General features: G+C 37.3%; 1 protein-coding gene across 1 annotated transcript; it reads left to right on the top strand.

Moving 5' to 3' along the window:
- The first annotated feature begins 1489 nt into the window (after window positions 1–1489).
- Window positions 1490–16800, top strand: TMEM170B (transmembrane protein 170B). The gene is made up of 3 exons (XM_082754414.1): window positions 1490–1711; window positions 8203–8373; window positions 12248–16800. The coding sequence occupies exons 1-3, from the start codon at window positions 1615–1617 to the stop codon at window positions 12376–12378; spliced, it is 399 nt and encodes a 132-aa protein (XP_082610540.1). The 5' UTR covers window positions 1490–1614; the 3' UTR covers window positions 12379–16800.
- Window positions 16801–17382: the final 582 nt, after the last annotated feature.

Raw genomic sequence — 17382 nt, 5'->3', positions numbered from 1 at the left:
TTTCAGATGACAAAAAGTGCATTACAAATTTGTATCCAGATCACGTGCTCAGTGGGTAATGAAAGAGCAGGACAGAACAGAGAGAATCCAGGGAGAACATTTTTGAAGCTGAACAGAGGTAACAAACAAAATCACTGAGAGAGGGATTTGCTGAGTTACCTGGAGAAGCACTAGAGAAAAACCTATGGAAAGCAAGCACAGGACAAAGGGTGCTACATGAGTTGAAAAGTAGCAACTGGCACTACCGTTAAGCCCAAGAGGTTTCCACTGTTTGTGTCTCCAGAAAAGAATGATCTGTGCAACCTCTCTCTGTACCTTCATCATGAAGTGGAGCACACTTGGTGTTGAGACAGTGGTCTAAAATACAAATAGATTTAGGGTTGGGTTTTCTTAAGCGTGTTGAGAAGTCTTTGCTTTCTCAAAGTTGAGCATGCAGAAGTTAAAAAGAATAAACCAGCATAACTTTTTTTCTGGACACTCCTTTGTATGTTTTACCTTTAAACATAGAAGATACACTATTTTCCCACTGCGCCTCTGTGTGCAGTGAAGTAGGCTGATATCTGTGGGCACCCTGCCTGAATCACACAGCAGCAGGTTGCTGCTGGTGAGATTGCAGGGAGAGGGAGGGAGGACATTCCCTCCATCCTGGAACGGATCTGTCCTGGCAGTCGGGTTCTTTCTCTGCTGCAGTGATGCTGTGCTCAATCAGCCAAACCCGGAGCCCTCTAAGGAGTCATTCATTGTGTGTTTTCATTGCCTGGCTTGATACCTATTTGCAGAAATGCCAAGCACTGTCGGCTGCAAACAAAAGTCCTCTGAAATAAACACCACACAATAGTATATCTGAAAAATCAGGTAATTGGCATCAAGCAGGATATTAACTCATTTATCTGTCATGGCTTTATCTATAAACTGCAAATTACTTTACCGCCCCAACCCCATACATCAAAGAGTGCTGACAGAAAATGATGTTTATGAAGTACTGTAGCAAGCGCTATTTATTAGATAGGAAATGTACTGTAAATGTAGCTTAGGACATCGTATTTAAGAGTGGGAAAAAAATGCTATTAAATCAGTAATCACCACACATCCTGCACTTCCAAAGAGGCAGCATTCAACTTAATGGTTGTATTTCTTTTATTATGTAAGGAAAGGAACTAGGGGCTTAAGCGTAGTTACAGGATTAGGACTGACTCAAGGTTTGTCATCTTTTTTAACTTTTGAGGGCTTGCCCTGCCCCGTGCCCGAGCGACATCTCCGCGCGCCGCCGCCGAGCACCCCCACGGCACGCTGTGGGGAGCCAGCGCCCCAGCGGCGCCGGGACAACGGCCCCAACCGCTGCAACGGCTGCTGCCGCACGCCCGCCCCTCGCGGCGAGGACCAATCAGGCGGCGCGCAGCCCGACGGTCACGGCCGAGTGGGCGGGGCCGCGCGTGGGCGGGGCCTCGTCGCCTCGCCCCGCCCCCCGCAGGTGATGGCGGTGGCCGGGGCGGCGGCCGGGGCGGCGGCGGCCGTTGGCGCTGGGGAGGTGAGGGGGACCCTGCCCTGCCGGTGAGGGGCCGGGGGGACACGTGGACACGCACGGCCGTTGGGCGGCCCCCCCGGGCCGGCAGCATGAAGGTGGAGGCGGGGGACCTGTCCGCGATCAACCTGTCGGTGCAGCAGGTGCTGAGCCTCTGGGCGCATGGCACCGTCCTGCGCAGCCTCACCGGTAACCGGGGGCGCGTTGGGGCGGTCGGCGTTGGGGCGGTTGGGTCCCGGTTAGGACTGGGACTGGGATTGGGGTGCTCCTTGTGGGGATGCTCGGAGCGGGGTGGCCGCGAGGGCTCCTGCGACGCTGTCAGCGGGTTTATTTTTTATGGGTGACATCTGAGGGAAAGCTGTTTAAACGAAAAATGAGTGCTAGAAGCAGAGACTTTTACTGTTCTGTTATTTTTTTCACCCTACGCAGTGAGGGAGTTAACGGGGTGACAGGTTAACGGGGCTAGCACGTAAACCTAATTGTAAGCTTCAGGGGTTCTGCTCTGGAAAGGTGAAGCCAAGCTGTGGAAGGGGGTCTCAAGAAAGGTCATTACACCCTTCTAGGAGAGGGGAACTTTGGCAGGAAAAAAAGTTCCAGAGCAGTCCTTCGTAACCTATCTTAGAAGGTATAGAGTAGGGAAGCGTGTCTGTGTGCTACTTGTCCTGTCCAGGCATAAAGGGAATGGTGAGTTTCTATCTCTGGACTAGAAGGGGCTTTGTGTTGATAGTAGGGGTGTTGCTGAGTAAATTCCCTGGAAGAATCTTGAGTAAAGGGTGTATGTTTAAAATATTATGAAAAAGTATGTCATCTTTTCCCATCCCATCTGTGTGAAAGATACATATAAAAATGTGTAGCGCAGAGGTAGAGTTGAGGTCTGAAGATGTTGCAAACAATTGTCTTAGGCTTTATGATCTTTCTTGTTAACTTCCAGTTAAAAGTAACTTTTAATAGGTTATACTTTATTAATTTGACCAATAAACTTTTTGAAGTGCATATATTTTGTATCTCTGTGTCTGGTGATTAATAAATCTTAGAGGTATTAGTGTGTCCCCACATATAGCTCATTTCCTGAATAGTTATTTTTGCATTCTTTCTATAGAAATATCAGTTGTCCTGTTAAAGAAGTTATACATTTTTATCAGCAAAGTTATGTTCTTTATTAAAAAAAATGTATTAACTCTGTTCAGTATTTTGAAATAAAATATGAGCTCCAGCCTAAAACAGGAAGTTTTTGAAACCTCAGTGTTTTATTTTATGTGTGTGGTTGTTTTTGTTGTTGTTTTTTGGTGTTTTAATGAGAAGTTGAACCAGTATTTTCTTATACCATAAGTCTGGTTCATGTTCAATACAAAAAGGGAAATCCAGCCTTTCATGTAGGATAATATAGTACAAAGTACTACAGGAGACTGCAGACAACTGAATTCCTGCCATGTGCCTATCACGCTCCATGATAGCAAGCGCTGTTTGCTGTAGCTGAACCCAGGCCCACTGATTTTTGCTCCATAGCTTCCTGTCTTCACTTGGGCATGTTCCTGTAAACAGTGGGGGGTAAGGCTCTGCAACCTATTGGAGAGGAGAGGGGTCTCCTACCTCACCCTTTTTTAGCTCCTCCAACAAATCCAAGTGGCCCCTTCACGTGCACCAGTTATGCACTAAGTGGTAGATCAGGCTCTACTGGAATGAGTTGGTTAATGACTGATTCTGAACTGAAAAATGTCCCCGAGTGAGTGTCAGTTGTAGTAAATATGTTATATGCTACCTCAAGTTTAGGGAACTTAGCAATATCTCTGTCCTTCCTGTAAGCAAAGTAGGTGTTTTGTTTATGTCTCATTAATTGCGTGTTCCAAAGACTGATGCCTTCTTCTATTTTTTTCCTAAGCTTCATCCTGCAATTATTTGTCCCCTGATTTTCTGGACTACGTTGTTGTCCTCTGTCCTGCAACTTCAGGGGGTCTAGTCTCTAATGATTGAAATGCTCTTCAGCAAGTTCTTCTCTTCCAGTTAATACAGCAAAAATGTTAGCATCTACAAACAACAATTTGACTGTATAGACCTGATAACTTCTAGTGTACCAGTTAATACAATAACTAAAGAAAGGACCTAGTGATGAAGAAGATACCATAATATATAAACAGCTGAGTTAAGTTTGCATGTATAATTAACAGGCATTTCTTAATGTGATTGTGTTGAGTTCATACATCTGCCAGAATATAATGTTTTGTAGTTTCTTAATTCAAACTCCAGCATGTGCTATCTTGTTGGCTGAAATTTGTATCTTTGTGTTCAGGGCGCAGATACTTAAATTCTGCACAAAGACTTAATTCTGTAGAAAGTGGTAGATAGTTACTGAGTACATCGCTCAGGTACATAGATCAGAATCTCAAGGCAGATACTTGGGTTTTGGAGCAATCAGTCGTGGTTTATGAAATGTCACAGGCAATTGCTGTTCATCTGGCAAGATAAACTAAAGACTAGAGGGAGAGAAAAATCTTGAAGATGAAGGACTAATTATGTACTCACTCTGTGTTTACTGAAGCTGAGTGGCTGGGGGACAACATGTTCATGTATATAGATAACATTCAAAAGTGTTAGCATTTACATACTTTGAATTTCCATTTTTTATTTGCCCAAGATAAAGCTGTTAATGGAATGCAACTTCAAATTTGCCAAGTCAATACAGATGTTATTTTAAACTTCAGCATCCTTTAAGACTTTTTTATAATCACAAAAGTCTAATCTTTGAGGTTGTATATGCCTTCAGTGATATGTTCAAACTATGCGTATAATAGATAAGCATAATATGATTTGGGTATTATATGTATAATTTATATATGACAGCTATAAACACCTAAATTAACAGAGCAGTACCCTAAATCTGGAGAGACAGAGCATGAATTTCAAGTGCTTGAGCCCTGCAGCTCTTCTGGGCAGTGGGAGGGAAATTCCACCCGCTTAAAGCCAGGGTGATCTGTGCTATGCATTGGATGTTGTGGCTTGTAAGTCACTAAGTACTGGATCTCTTCCAGTGCGCGCTTTTTTTTTTTTTTTTGTAATTTCATTTTGTCATTTTGTTCAGGGTTCTTTCAGGTAGCTCTGTGAGGATGTAACTAAATAACTGAGACTAGGTTTGTGTTTGGAGCTTTCTGCTAGCTAAAGCTAAATCATTATTATCATACCAGCAAAGTATTCCAATTGTGTAGTTCATCATTAGAAGAGCAAGTTACTTAGTGTAGTTACACAAATAATGAACTTTTTTAACAGCATGCTTTGTTTGTCAAGGTAGTAGCAATTGATCGGGTATGTTTATACCTCTTAGGGTATGAATCTCATATATAGGACATAAATGTCTGTTGTATCAGCATGCTCTTTAAACACCACAGTCTCATTTCTGCCTCATTTAATAATAATTAATAATAGATATTAATTGATAATAGATATTAAAAATCTTTCAGCTACTGGGTTATTTTCTGGTCAAGCAAAGCCTTGACCCTTTGGGTTCAGAAGTTCACATTCTCTTTCTCCAGTCCCTCATGGTGTCTCTGTGTTATCCCCAACCCATTCTTTGCTTCCTTCAGTGTAGCTCTAACACAGTATTTTTCCAAGGGCCGTCTTTCATCATAATCATGGAGTTGGATGATAATGGATTTCAGAGAACCTCAAACTCTTACACAGGGGGGGGAAAAAAAAAGTGGATTAAGTTCCATTTTCAACCTGTTGGGATAAAAAAGACTCGAGTTGCTCTAGCTAGAATGCATATAGGGGGAAAAACCATTTAGTCTCTCTGCTCATAACTCTTTCTAGTAACTTGCTAATCAGCTACTTAACCAATTTGCACGCAAGTTGGTGGAGAGTGGATAATCTGCAACGTGTGCTTGGAGGTACACAAATACAAACTCCAAATTGGTGTTCTGTAAGTAATTTGCCTACTTGCAGGATGTTAACTAGTTCACAACTGCTTGCTGTGTCCCTCATCCTGCTGCCTGACTTTTGCATCTAGGAGCCTCACAGGCCTATATCCTAGCCCTTTTCACATCTAAACAAATGTTTGGTTCCTACCATCATGAAGATATGAGGGGTTCGTCCCTCCACCCACCTCCCCTCCAACTGCTCTGAAGTAAACACCTGCAGATTTTAGCATCTACAGTCAGTCTGGCAAAAACAGAAGGTGTGAATGATATATTATGAGAAGGTACTGGGTTATTGCAGTTGCATGTAACGCTACCTGCATTTCTTGCATTGCTGACTTTGTGATACTATTGAGCTGAAAACTTAAGGCTTTATGAAGTCATGGTTTGTAGCTGGGTTCTTTAAACACTACAGCTGCATTCATGTAGAGCAAGAAATATTTCTGGATGTTCTCTAATTGCCTTTTGAATGTACTCAGTATGCATGTCACTTTAAGGAGCAGGAGGGGAAAGTGTGTGTGAAAGAACTCAATTTTAGCTAACATTTGGGGCTGGTTCTGTTCTGCTGTCTTCTGCCCTAAATGCAAAGTGCAGCATGATGCTAATTTTCCTTGAGCCATATTTGGAATCTAAATAAGACAAAGATAGTTGATTATTATGCAGTTATTTTTCGTGTAGAGGGGTTGTGAATATGTTTGGGCTCTTCCATTTGGAGTTAGTCATTTCATAATATTGCCTTTTCTTCTATGATTTCAGTCATCATAAGAAGTCTTCCTATGACTGCAAATTAATTTCTTTTTCCACCTGGCAAGGGTCAACAATGACCACAACCACTGATTTCCTAAAAGGCATTGTGGTGCCTCCCAGAACCTGTGGAAACTGCAGGGGATAACCTTGATCAATAGACCGCTGTCATAGCTGTGGAGTGTTTGGGAATCTTACAGCATGCAATTGTCATGTAATGCTGCATAAGAACTGAGCATTTTCTTCGTCCATAAATTTGAAATACCTACTATGAGTCCATCACTGTGGTATCAGGTTATCTTGACCTTCATAATATTGCAAGATTGCGCTTTCCTTAGGTAGGTGTTTCATCTCTTGTATCTGCCTTAGTTGAGAAAGATGAAAGCTTGGGACAAATCTTGTCAACGTACTGTCCTGTACAGGCCTCTCTTTTACTGTATTTTGTAAATCTGTATAATGTGGGTGGAGAACTTCCATGGACTTGCTTAGAGCTACCCCCAATATGTGTGTGTTTCCAAACACTCAGAGAGGTTGTGTCTTGAACTACAGTAGTTAGTATTAACTGTATGTATATTTACCATTCACCTTCCTTTTTGCCCTCCTAAGTGGGTCTTTTGATTCTCCTGATTTATAGGAGTTGTAAGTCCTATGACATGAATTTGCCTTTTATGCCTGCATGAAAGGGGAAGGGTTGAGACTACACTCCACGTACTGCTAAATGAAAAATTTTGAACTCTTTTTTTTTTTTGTGTGTGTGTATTGTGGTTATGTATGCTCTACAGACTTGGACTCAAAGGACTGCAGTTACTGTGTGGCAATGATTCTTTCTGAGCATCCTTTGATGCATGCTTCTGAGTATGCTTTGCTTAATTTGCTTTATTTGTGTATTTTTTTTTTAAAGTTAGCTAATTGGGTCATATTTCTACTTGAATGACTGTGTGTCAAGCTACAGTAATACAGGCTCACCTGATAAACATTGTCCTGTTGTATGGAAGCTGTGCCTTTTTTTTTAGGGTGCACTGTGGGAAAAACTAATTAAGTTTGGGATTATGACAGCTGGGAAAATGTCTCCCAGTTTGCTAAATTCTGTGGTGATAGAAACATACAAGATCATCACTGTAGTTGACCTTTTTTTTTTTAAAAAAAAAAAAAAAATAATAATAAAAAAAGGTGGATATACATGTATTTAGGGTTTCACTTTTTTCCTTTCTTAGTTTTTCTTACCCTTTTTGAATTATAGTAAATGCTTTTAGAAGATTATCACCAAGTAACAAAGTTTCTTTGATTTTTATGTAGCTTTGTTGATGCATTCTGCTCTTTAATTTGAAAGTAATGATCATGGCATTCTTAGAAATGTTTGTACTCTGCATGTTCTCAAGATCTCCTGTCCTTGCTCAGTGACTTAAATAAAAGTGACTACCTGTATCTATAAAAGTGTGTGCTAAGCAATTAGTAATACATCCAAGCTGCTTTATTCTACATTTTAATATTTTTTATTTCTTTCTCTTTTTTTTTTTTTTTTCCTTTTGAAGCTAATTCAATAGAACATTTACAGCTCCTGGGTAGATATGCTGAAGTCTTTAATCTCATTTTTTGCCTTTTATGTTAGCTTGATGTGGTCTCTTATTATAAAAGAGAGTTCTTGACTTTTTTCTGGTTCACTTGGTTTCAGATAATTTTTAGTTCTGCAGCTGTATTTGCAAAATCCTAGTAAGAAGTTACAAATATTGTCGTTTTTTTTTTTTTTTTTTAAAGAAACCTTTGAAGAAAATATGGTGGTCTTTAATCAGATGTGTTATCACAAAAACTGTACTAGATTTCTTTTTACAATTTTTTGATCATAATAGTTACTTCTTTGATAGACTGCTAAAAGGGGATAGTGTCTTGAGCATATGCCAATGTTTTCACATTGACTCCTTTTAAGACTGAAATGGGTATTGCTTTTCTTTTACTATAGATTATATGCAATGTTTCTAAATCTTTTAAATTTATTGCCTGAAAAATATTAATCTTTTGACTGCTTTCTTTCAGAGATGTGGTACTGGGTTTTCCTCTGGGCTCTCTTCTCCTCTCTCTTTGTCCATGGTGCTGTGGGAGTGTTAATGTTTGTGATGCTGCAGAGGCATAGGCAGGGGAGACTAATCTCTGTCATTGTGGTCAGCATTGGATTTCTGGGTTCTATAACAGGAGCAATGATAACCAGTAAGTCTGTCTTTTGTGTTTTTACTTATTTGCTCTAAATTTAAATCAATATTAAAACAAATAAACCCTGTCTTAGTGGTTTGGTGATTGTTTATTAAGGATTTTGCTTTAGTCAAGTAGCAATTCTAATGAAAATGACAGCTGAGTTTCTCTTCCTGTTGTGGTAAAGATAAAAACGATTCCAGAATTGTCAGTGGACGATTGTCCTAGTCTTCTCATCTTGTAAACTTTGGGTACCAAGCTGTTCAAATGTGTATGCTTGACAGGTAATACCTTTTTGAGACCTGAAAGTGCAGTCCTGTCTCATCGTACTTGTGCAAACCTTTTGCCAAAAGTTTTTGATCAAGATCACCTGTTAACATCCTTAAAGACAGCCATTTTGTTTGGAAATGAAGCTCTGATCCCATTGATTGCAGAACTGACTTCTTGCTCATTTCCTTGAGCCTGCTGGAGGTTTTTAAATTGCATTTGGATAGTATGTTGCTCCCTTAAAGGAAGGAAAGGTGCCATATAAGTACTGTCTTGCAGCAAAGAAACTTTTTTGTTTTTTAGTGACTGGATAACAATCTGAACTATGCATGCTGCTCAGAGAACAGACCAAACAATCTGACTTATGGATTTGAAAAACCTTCCCAGTCTTGTGTGGTTATAATGGTGTAATTTCCAATTTATTTGATGTAGGGATGGGTGATGCTTTTGAGGGTTAAGCCTTTGAGGGTATGGAACTGTAAATTTAGAGACTGTCATATCGCCTTAAACTGTAGGTGAGCAGTGTTGCCTTTCATTCTGTCTTTGATTTGTACAGATTATCAGAGTAGCGGTAACACTTGAGCTTCACTCATGGGTGTTTTGTAGGAGATTATTTTTTAAAGTTTCTTATACTGAAAGTCATTCTTGCTCATTAGCTTTCAAGATTAAATAAAATTTCTGAAAAAATATTTCCTTAAGGCTTTCCTCAAAGTGGTTTTAATTGCTGTATATTTCCCAGCCTAAAATTTCCAGTGTTTAACAACAGTTCAGTATAGTTCTACTTTTTTTTTTTTTTTTTTTTCTTCTAAGGTAAGGCATATATAGAACCCGTTGAGAACCTTTCGTTGTGAGTTATGCTGACATTGAATTGTCCTATGTATAAAACGGCAGTGGCCCTGTTAGGAGGTCAACTGTGCATGACTGTTTCTGAAGAATAAAAGATAGGAAATGCATTGCTGGATATCCGAGCCAAGACTTTTTCAATAGTATTCTGCGGTGGGGAAGGATCAGTGTTTGTGAAATGAAATTACTTTGTCTTTCCTCTATGCATAAGAGGAGAAACACAGTTTTACATGTCAAAACATTTAACAAATAAACAGCCCTGTTTATGTGTAAATAATGAATTTCACCTAGGTATTTCTACAAGATAACACTGTGAAAGTTTATTACACTTTTCCCAATGGTTTTGCACAGAACATTGTAACTGGGTTAAATAAAAACGTTGAGGTATTTTTGTTTCTGGACAGCACTGGTTTCTTTCATCCTAAAAGAAATTCTGTGAGGAGCTTCTGAAGGCCACTTACGGTAACACAATATTAAAGAGTATTTTCAATAGCTATTATGCTGCAAGCTGGAATTTAAGGATTTAGCCTTCTGGATAGGCCAAATCCAGTACTTAAGAAATTCAAATATCTGATTTCCATTTGTATTTCCAGTTCTCTGCATCATTTGTGTTGAATGCAATATGGGCTGTTAAATGATGCAAGTTCAATTTTGCTCACGATAGAGCTTTCAAACTTCATGGGTTTTTGAGAAAAGACAACAAACTGAGCGAATAGTGGTGAGTAATGTCAAAAATAACCTCAGGAATAGATATGTTAGGCAGTTTGAGGTAACGATTTCAGCTGCCTCTTATCCCAAAGGGTCTGTTCTTCCTCCTCCCTCGCTCTTTTGGTGATATTCTCATTTCCTCAATAGCAACTTCTTGTAGTATACTCTGGCTCTGTACCAATTGTGCTGGGTTATGCATTACAGGTTGTATTACACACAGTTATTCAACAAATATAAATACATAATTATCAAGCTATAACACTTTTAATGTTTTCATTATTGATGTTTTTCAAAATATCTCAATGTTTTCTTAAGCAAAACAAGTCTATTGGGATACCATAATTTGATGCTACTAGTTAATAAATCGTAGCCATTTGAATTCAGTTTGAGAGTTCAATCACCTGAATAATTTTAATGTCGGAACTGGGCTCAGGCTCAAGGACCTCTTTCAGTTTTTGACAGTCAATCTTAGAGGAACAAATGGAAAAGCTTATGCAAGGTGGCTGAGTGAAATAACGTAAGGCTAGCCTTGTGGTGAAGTTTCTGACAAAATACACTTTAAGGTGTTTTTTTGGTAAAGAAACACTTATTGGTGAATTCTTTTCCTACAATGTTTGAGAAGTGTTTCTGTTTTGTTTTGTTTTTTTTTTTTTAAGATGGATTTTGATCACTTCAACAGACTATTCATATTAATGACTGAGCAAAACCAAGGAAATTCCATATTTTTAACTCTTGGTATTTATTTCAAAAATTGTGGTGGCTTTTCAGTTTTCTTAGAGCTTGCAAAAGCATCTTTCTGTTTTCCAGAAGCATTTAATTGTAGTTAATTGGCTTCTCAGACATTTTGTACAAAAAGTTCTATAATGATTTCAGAATTAAGTGTTTTTTTGTTTTTTGTTTTTTTTTTTCCTGAAGACCAAAACCTCAAAGGACGGCAAATTCAGTGATCCCTTAGGTAAGGGAAACAAGCAACTTTACAACAAATACTAGTTCCAAAAACCAAACAAACAAAAAAAAAACTTTTTTTTTTTTAAAAAAAAAAAGGCTTTTTCTTAAAAAAAGCTTTATTCTAAGTGAACTTCTGAGGTATGGATTATTTAAAATTTTTATCCACAGACAGCTGTATACAAGACTTTTTTTTTTTTTTGGATGAACATTTTGGTGTCTTTATGCTCAGACATCATTTGAGAAGAAAATGTTCTTCATCACTAGCCTGGTATTTTTGACTGGTAGCAAAGAGTACCTTTCTCAGGCATTTGTTTCAAGTCAGCACAACTATTTGCTTGCTGTGTGACTTTTGCTCTTTATATGCATATGATAAATTCAGCATGTAAAAGACAGTGGGAGGGAGGAGCAACTGGCTTTGTTTACAATGCAGTATTTTGTTGCTGGTTTATCTTGATCATGCAATGTTATACAAATGGGAATCTGCGCACATCTACAAGAAAAATGTCTTAATTTGGTATAACTCAATCTAATTACCTGTAGAGATTTCTTCCTATGCACATTCGTGGATGACAATATAAGACTTGATCGTTTTTCATGTTTTGCTTGATTTTCTGAACAATTATTATCGGATTAATAGTTTAAATAAAACTTAAACTGACTCAGTTTGACTTGTTATTTAACTGAAATATTAAATGAAGCTGATGGAAATTTTTAGTTGTTTTGTAGACTCCAGCAATCTTACTGTTGTCTTCTCCCTGCTTATGCAAGCACAATTAAACCAAACATGAATTTTTTTTGCTAATTTTTCAAATTAGCAGAAGGCAAATCTGAAGAAAAAAATATTAAATTTGAAAACACCTAAAGGGAAATGGCAAGATTCACTTTTTTTCAAATCAAGCTTGTGTTGTGAAAGTTAATCTGATTCAATTAGGAAAATCATCCCTGAAGGCTTTTCATAAAACTAGAAAAAGTCAAGCAAGGCTAAATAATTGCATAATGCCATGAAGTAATACAGTGTTTGGTAATATTCTAGAAATAGCTGATGCATAAACACAGTAAATTGTCATATATTTCAGCCTTGGGTTTACATCTGTAATTTGATGGTTGTTTTTCCTGTGATTCTTAGGTGCTGCAGTAGCTGGAATTTACAGAGTAGCAGGAAAGAATATGGCTCCCTTAGAAGCTCTTGTCTTTGGTGTTGGACAGACAGTACTGACACTAATTATCTCATTTTCAAGGATTCTTGCAACGCTCTGAGGCTTATGTAAAAAGAATTTCAACTAGCCTAAAGAAATCTCTGATCTGAAGAGAAGCTTCCTGAAGTGGATTCAGCAGCTTATGAACTCGAATGCTAGTGGAAGAGAAAAGAAGCGATGTTGAACGTGCACTACAAATCTGGAGGTTCAGTCGAATGAACAGACTGTCCTCTAGTGTCTGAACTCCTGTACTTCTGCACTGTGCCTTATGTGCCTCAGTCATAGGCAAGGTGCGATCCCTGTGTGCAAAGTTGAGATAAAGCACCTTGAGTAGCTGCCAGTCAGGCTAATGCTTGGTGATAGGATCATTGTTCTTATCAGTGTTTTAATAAAAACAAAGGGACACTCCTGAAAATTGCTGTATGTGCCAAACTTGGAGTTTAGTTCTTAACTGTTGGTTGGGTAAGCTTTATTGAAATTGTAGATACAGAAGAACGCTGTGGATATACACTGCGTTTGACTTCAGGGGGAGTAGTAAGATAACTGACCTTTGTACTAACATAATCTCTTTGAATGCTGAACGTTCTTATTCAGCATTAAAAACAACAGTTAGGTCCAACTTAACTGGTAGACAAATGTTGATGGGATTTAAGAACTACGATTTTACTAATCCTGATGTAAATCCGATGGTTACCGGCCCTTCTGAAAACCTTAGAAAAGCTACTTACTGCAAGTAAGCTCCCTTTAAGTACTGATAGGACTATTAACCCTACACATACTTCTTAAGGAACAGACAAATGTAATACAGACTTTGAAAGTATACCTATGATGAAAATGGAAAGGGTTTTTAAAACAAACAAACAAACAGGTCTTCTATTGAACAAAAATATTAAGGTTGCTTAATAAAACAGTTATCTTACTTTGGAAGTTTGGAAGTGGGGCAGCACTAGTGTATTTACTACCTTGTTTCTGAACACTTTGTATCCTTGGAAAGGTTAAGATATACCTGGAACTTTAAAATACATAGCTTTCTATAGAGTTTGTGCATTTCTAGTTTAAAGGGAACAGTAGTGTTGTACACGTGAGATGTCTTAAGTGTGAATGTTTGGAGTGAATAGAAATTTTAATGTTATTTACAAAGAGCAAAACTTAAAGGGCACAAAGTTCTGTATGAGGAATAAGACATCTTTTACATATTTCATTAACTGAATGCTTTTCAGCAGTTGACTATTAATACTGACAAAAATAAATTGCCCAAAGTTTTTGCTGTTAAAATGTCAAAAAGACTTTCAGAGCTGTTGAAGTCACTGGCACTGCTGTACAGCTAAAATAGGGTTAAAATACAACGTACAATCCAGCTTTATCACTTAGCGCTACAAAACAGTATAATGAATTAACCTGCTTGCTGTTATTTTTCTTCCACATAAACTGTTCTTTCTTTTTAAAGTGCTAAGGATGCTAATATTTTTTTCAAAGTATTTTCATTTTTTTGAAAGTGTACAAAGCTACAGGCTATGAAGGGAACAATGTAAAATGCAGGTTTATAAATCTTCTCAGTGTTACACTTCTAGCTTTGAATCACTTTAAAATGCTGTATTATAGGAATACCTATATTTTCCTTACTTTGATTTCAAAACTCACTTTTCACGGTTTTATTATTTTGCTTTTACTTTCTGCTGATACTTTTTGGAATAACAATCATAGCACTTTAATAGGCAAGTAAGTTATTGCATCTGTCAAAATGCATTTTAAACTTCTCCCCATTATCTTACAATATGAGAACTGGTTTCAGGTATTTAATTCAAATGGAATAATAATGATATTTCTCCTAATGTGCCTTGTAACACATTTTTAGGGGAGAAGATTTTTAAAAGTTGCTATCTCTTCATTGTTGTTCTTTTTCAGGTATTATGAATCAACTTTGTTGGATGAGGCATATTGAATAACTGACTTTAAAGTGTTTGTGTTTGACAACTTAGAAATACTTGTCTGGATCAATAACAACCCTCTCATAAAGCATTGAATTCAGTAATTTAAAATGTCTTATGGCTTTACCTCACCCTGAATCTTGTTCCCAGTTTCCAAATTACATTGAGCATCTTGATTCTTATTATATGGGGTTTTATGCTATCAGTGTTCGAAGGCTTGCTTTATTTCACTAATTTAAACTCTTATCAGACCACTGCTAACTTAAGAAATTTATGTAACTAATAAAATTTTATTGATGAACTTCATTCTTCATTTTAATTGTAGTGCCAATGATTTTTTTTTTTTGCTATTCTAACCTTCCTCCTTTGACGGGGTATCTTTGCAGATGTTGAATAATGTTGAATAACCTTCCTCCAAATAATTTTTATTGTATAGATTCATAGTAATCGCTTTTAAAGTGGTTAGGTGCTTATTTATCTCTGCTTTATATGACATTGTCTAGCAACAACAAATAGGCAGTTAATGTAGTGCCTAGCTGGTGTAACAGACAAAGTTTTTAACTGTGTCTCGTGAGGAATAAATAAGGATGACTAGTTTGTCTATGAAATGTTCCTTGATCATGGCATGAACTTAATAGATAATAATTCCAGTAGAGAAAACAAATGCAAGTGGCCTTACATCTCTGAAACTTGGAGGCTTCATTCCACATCCTTAGGAAAAGCATTGTTAAACTTGTAAAAGGTGCTCTATTCAAAGCACAGCGTGTGTATATATGCTATTTATATAAATACATGTATGAATTATGTTTTGGAGACGTATTCTGTCCTTTACAGAAAGTAACAATAGAAATAATTTGCCCAAGAAAAAGAAAATAGCTTAGGATAACCTATGGGTTTTTTCATCATTACTAGTCTACAGAAGTGTCTTGTGCGTGAATGGCATGGATGGTACTCTGCTTTGCTTTGGACAATAAAACATTGTGCAGATGTCTACCCAGTATCTTTTAGAGCTATCTTTTAAATATCTCTGCATGTTTCTGCATCGTATCACTAAGCACGTTCTGTGCATTGTTAATAATTAATTTATAGTATAGAACAAATACATCAACACAGCTTAAATCTTTGGAGGAGGCAGGAATACTGAATATGCTGTTTCATGTGAAAATGCTTCTGTTGCTTTGTTAACAGCTGATATTGTTAAAGATTTGTATGTTCCACACAATTCTGACTTACTGATATAACCAAAAATCTTGTTTTCAGAAAATCTTCCAAATAGCTATTTTTTTATTTATGGGTAGTTACAAGTTTAAGAAAGTAATCTGTGTGCTGTGACTAATGGTGTAATTTGAGGTTTGCTGTTTAGTTTCTTAAAGAAACCAATAACTTAACCAGTTTTGAATAATCAGTGTGGACCAAAGACAGGACTCCCGATTTAGTTACTTGTAGCTTTCTCTTTTTGAAGTACAGTGTTTTTACTATTCTGAAGGAAATGATACTGATGAAGGAATGCCGATATTTATTTTGGTTACAGTTTATATCTATTTGAATTGTGTTGAAGGATAGATATGTAATACCATTGGAGAGGAAGCTGGAGTTAAAGCTCTAATACCTGTAAGAATGGTTCTCATTGTTTTCTGTTTTATGTATTTTGTTTACTAAGCAGATGCTAATAATGCCTTTCTTTCATCTTTCATTGTCTGAGTCACATGGTTTTGTATATGTCCATTCAAAATCATACATGTCTGTTTCCATGGAATAAATTAATTTTCTTCAGCAGTATTCCTAGATGTAATTGAGTGTGGATGAACCAGTTTAGACCAAAAAGAAGTATGAATCTTAACAAGGTTCTAGAAGAACAATTGTGAATGTGAGATTATTTTTAGTTACTTTTCTCTTTCTGGAAATATACCTTTTCATCGTTTGTATATCAGCTATGGGGAAAATGCAAAGACTGGTCAATAGGATGAAAATTGCAACCATATACCAAGCACTTTGAGATATAAACAAAACTGAGAATTTCATTTTAAATTATAATGGAATGCTACATATATATGAGAGAAATAAATGCAACTATGAGGAATGAATTGTTTCCTAGAGATTAAGCACTTTCCCATGTTCTTCTGCATCCATTATTACAAGTGAAAACCAGTAAACTGCTTTGAGTAATTTTTATTTTTTTTACAGAAATTGTTTGGTTAATTTTTACTTCTCTCTTGATTTGTGCCTGTGGTACCACAAGCATGAGAAACAGTAAAATAGGTTATTTTTAGTAATTTGGTGGTTTGAGTTTTACATACAGTTCATACTTGCGTCCATGGAAATTTTAAAAAGTCATTGAAATAATGTAAGACTCCAGGTAAACTTTGTTATTTCTATCCTCTTGTCAGAGGGACTGGGAAGCGGTTTGGGATGTTCATCACATAAACTTGTTATTCAGTATGCAGAGTTCACAGTTGTGTATTTGCTTAGTCTTGGGCGACTAATAGCTTTGAGGAGTAAAAGAATGGAAGTCCTGTGGGTACTGGAATAAAAATAACACCTGAGCCAGTAGCCCACTCTACCCTACCAATCACTAGTTGCCTGTGCAAAACAGAAGCTAATTGAATTGGCAGGAGAGAGACTGGGTAAGAAATCCACTTTTGAGCAATTCAGGGCATGCTGAACTTCTATCTTAAACAGTTTTTTGAATTCAACTTCCAAATAAAACAACTTTTACTATTTTTGTGGGTTTTTTTGTGGGAGGGGGTGTTGGGGGGGGGGGGCGGGACAATCTTTGGAGCAATAAGAACTACTGTAGCTGGTGGTCGTAAATAAGCAAAACATGCAAAAGATGCTCACTTTGTCTATGTTCATTCCTTCAGTGTTTAATGTCTCTTAGTACGTTAGCAGTTGAAAAGAAATAGCATGTTCCACTAGCTTTCACAAGAGGTTGGAGTCTGATATGTCTGAAAATAACAGCTAACATGAAACATTCTCAGTGCTTCCATGAAGCCAGCATGATAGAAATTTTCGTATCAGCTTGCATACTACTTTTGTGAAGTGTCTTTTTATTTGTGTGACTCATAGCTCTGGCAGATGAAATTAATGATGAGGCACTTAAGTAGGTGAAGTAAATCTTGGCTTATTCTCATAACTCC

This window comes from Aythya marila (assembly GCF_965140915.1).
Source record: "Aythya marila genome assembly, chromosome: 2".
NCBI classification, from domain to species: Eukaryota; Metazoa; Chordata; class Aves; order Anseriformes; family Anatidae; genus Aythya; species Aythya marila.
Note: the sequence above shows the minus strand (reverse complement) of the source record. Positions and strands in the feature narration are given on the sequence as shown.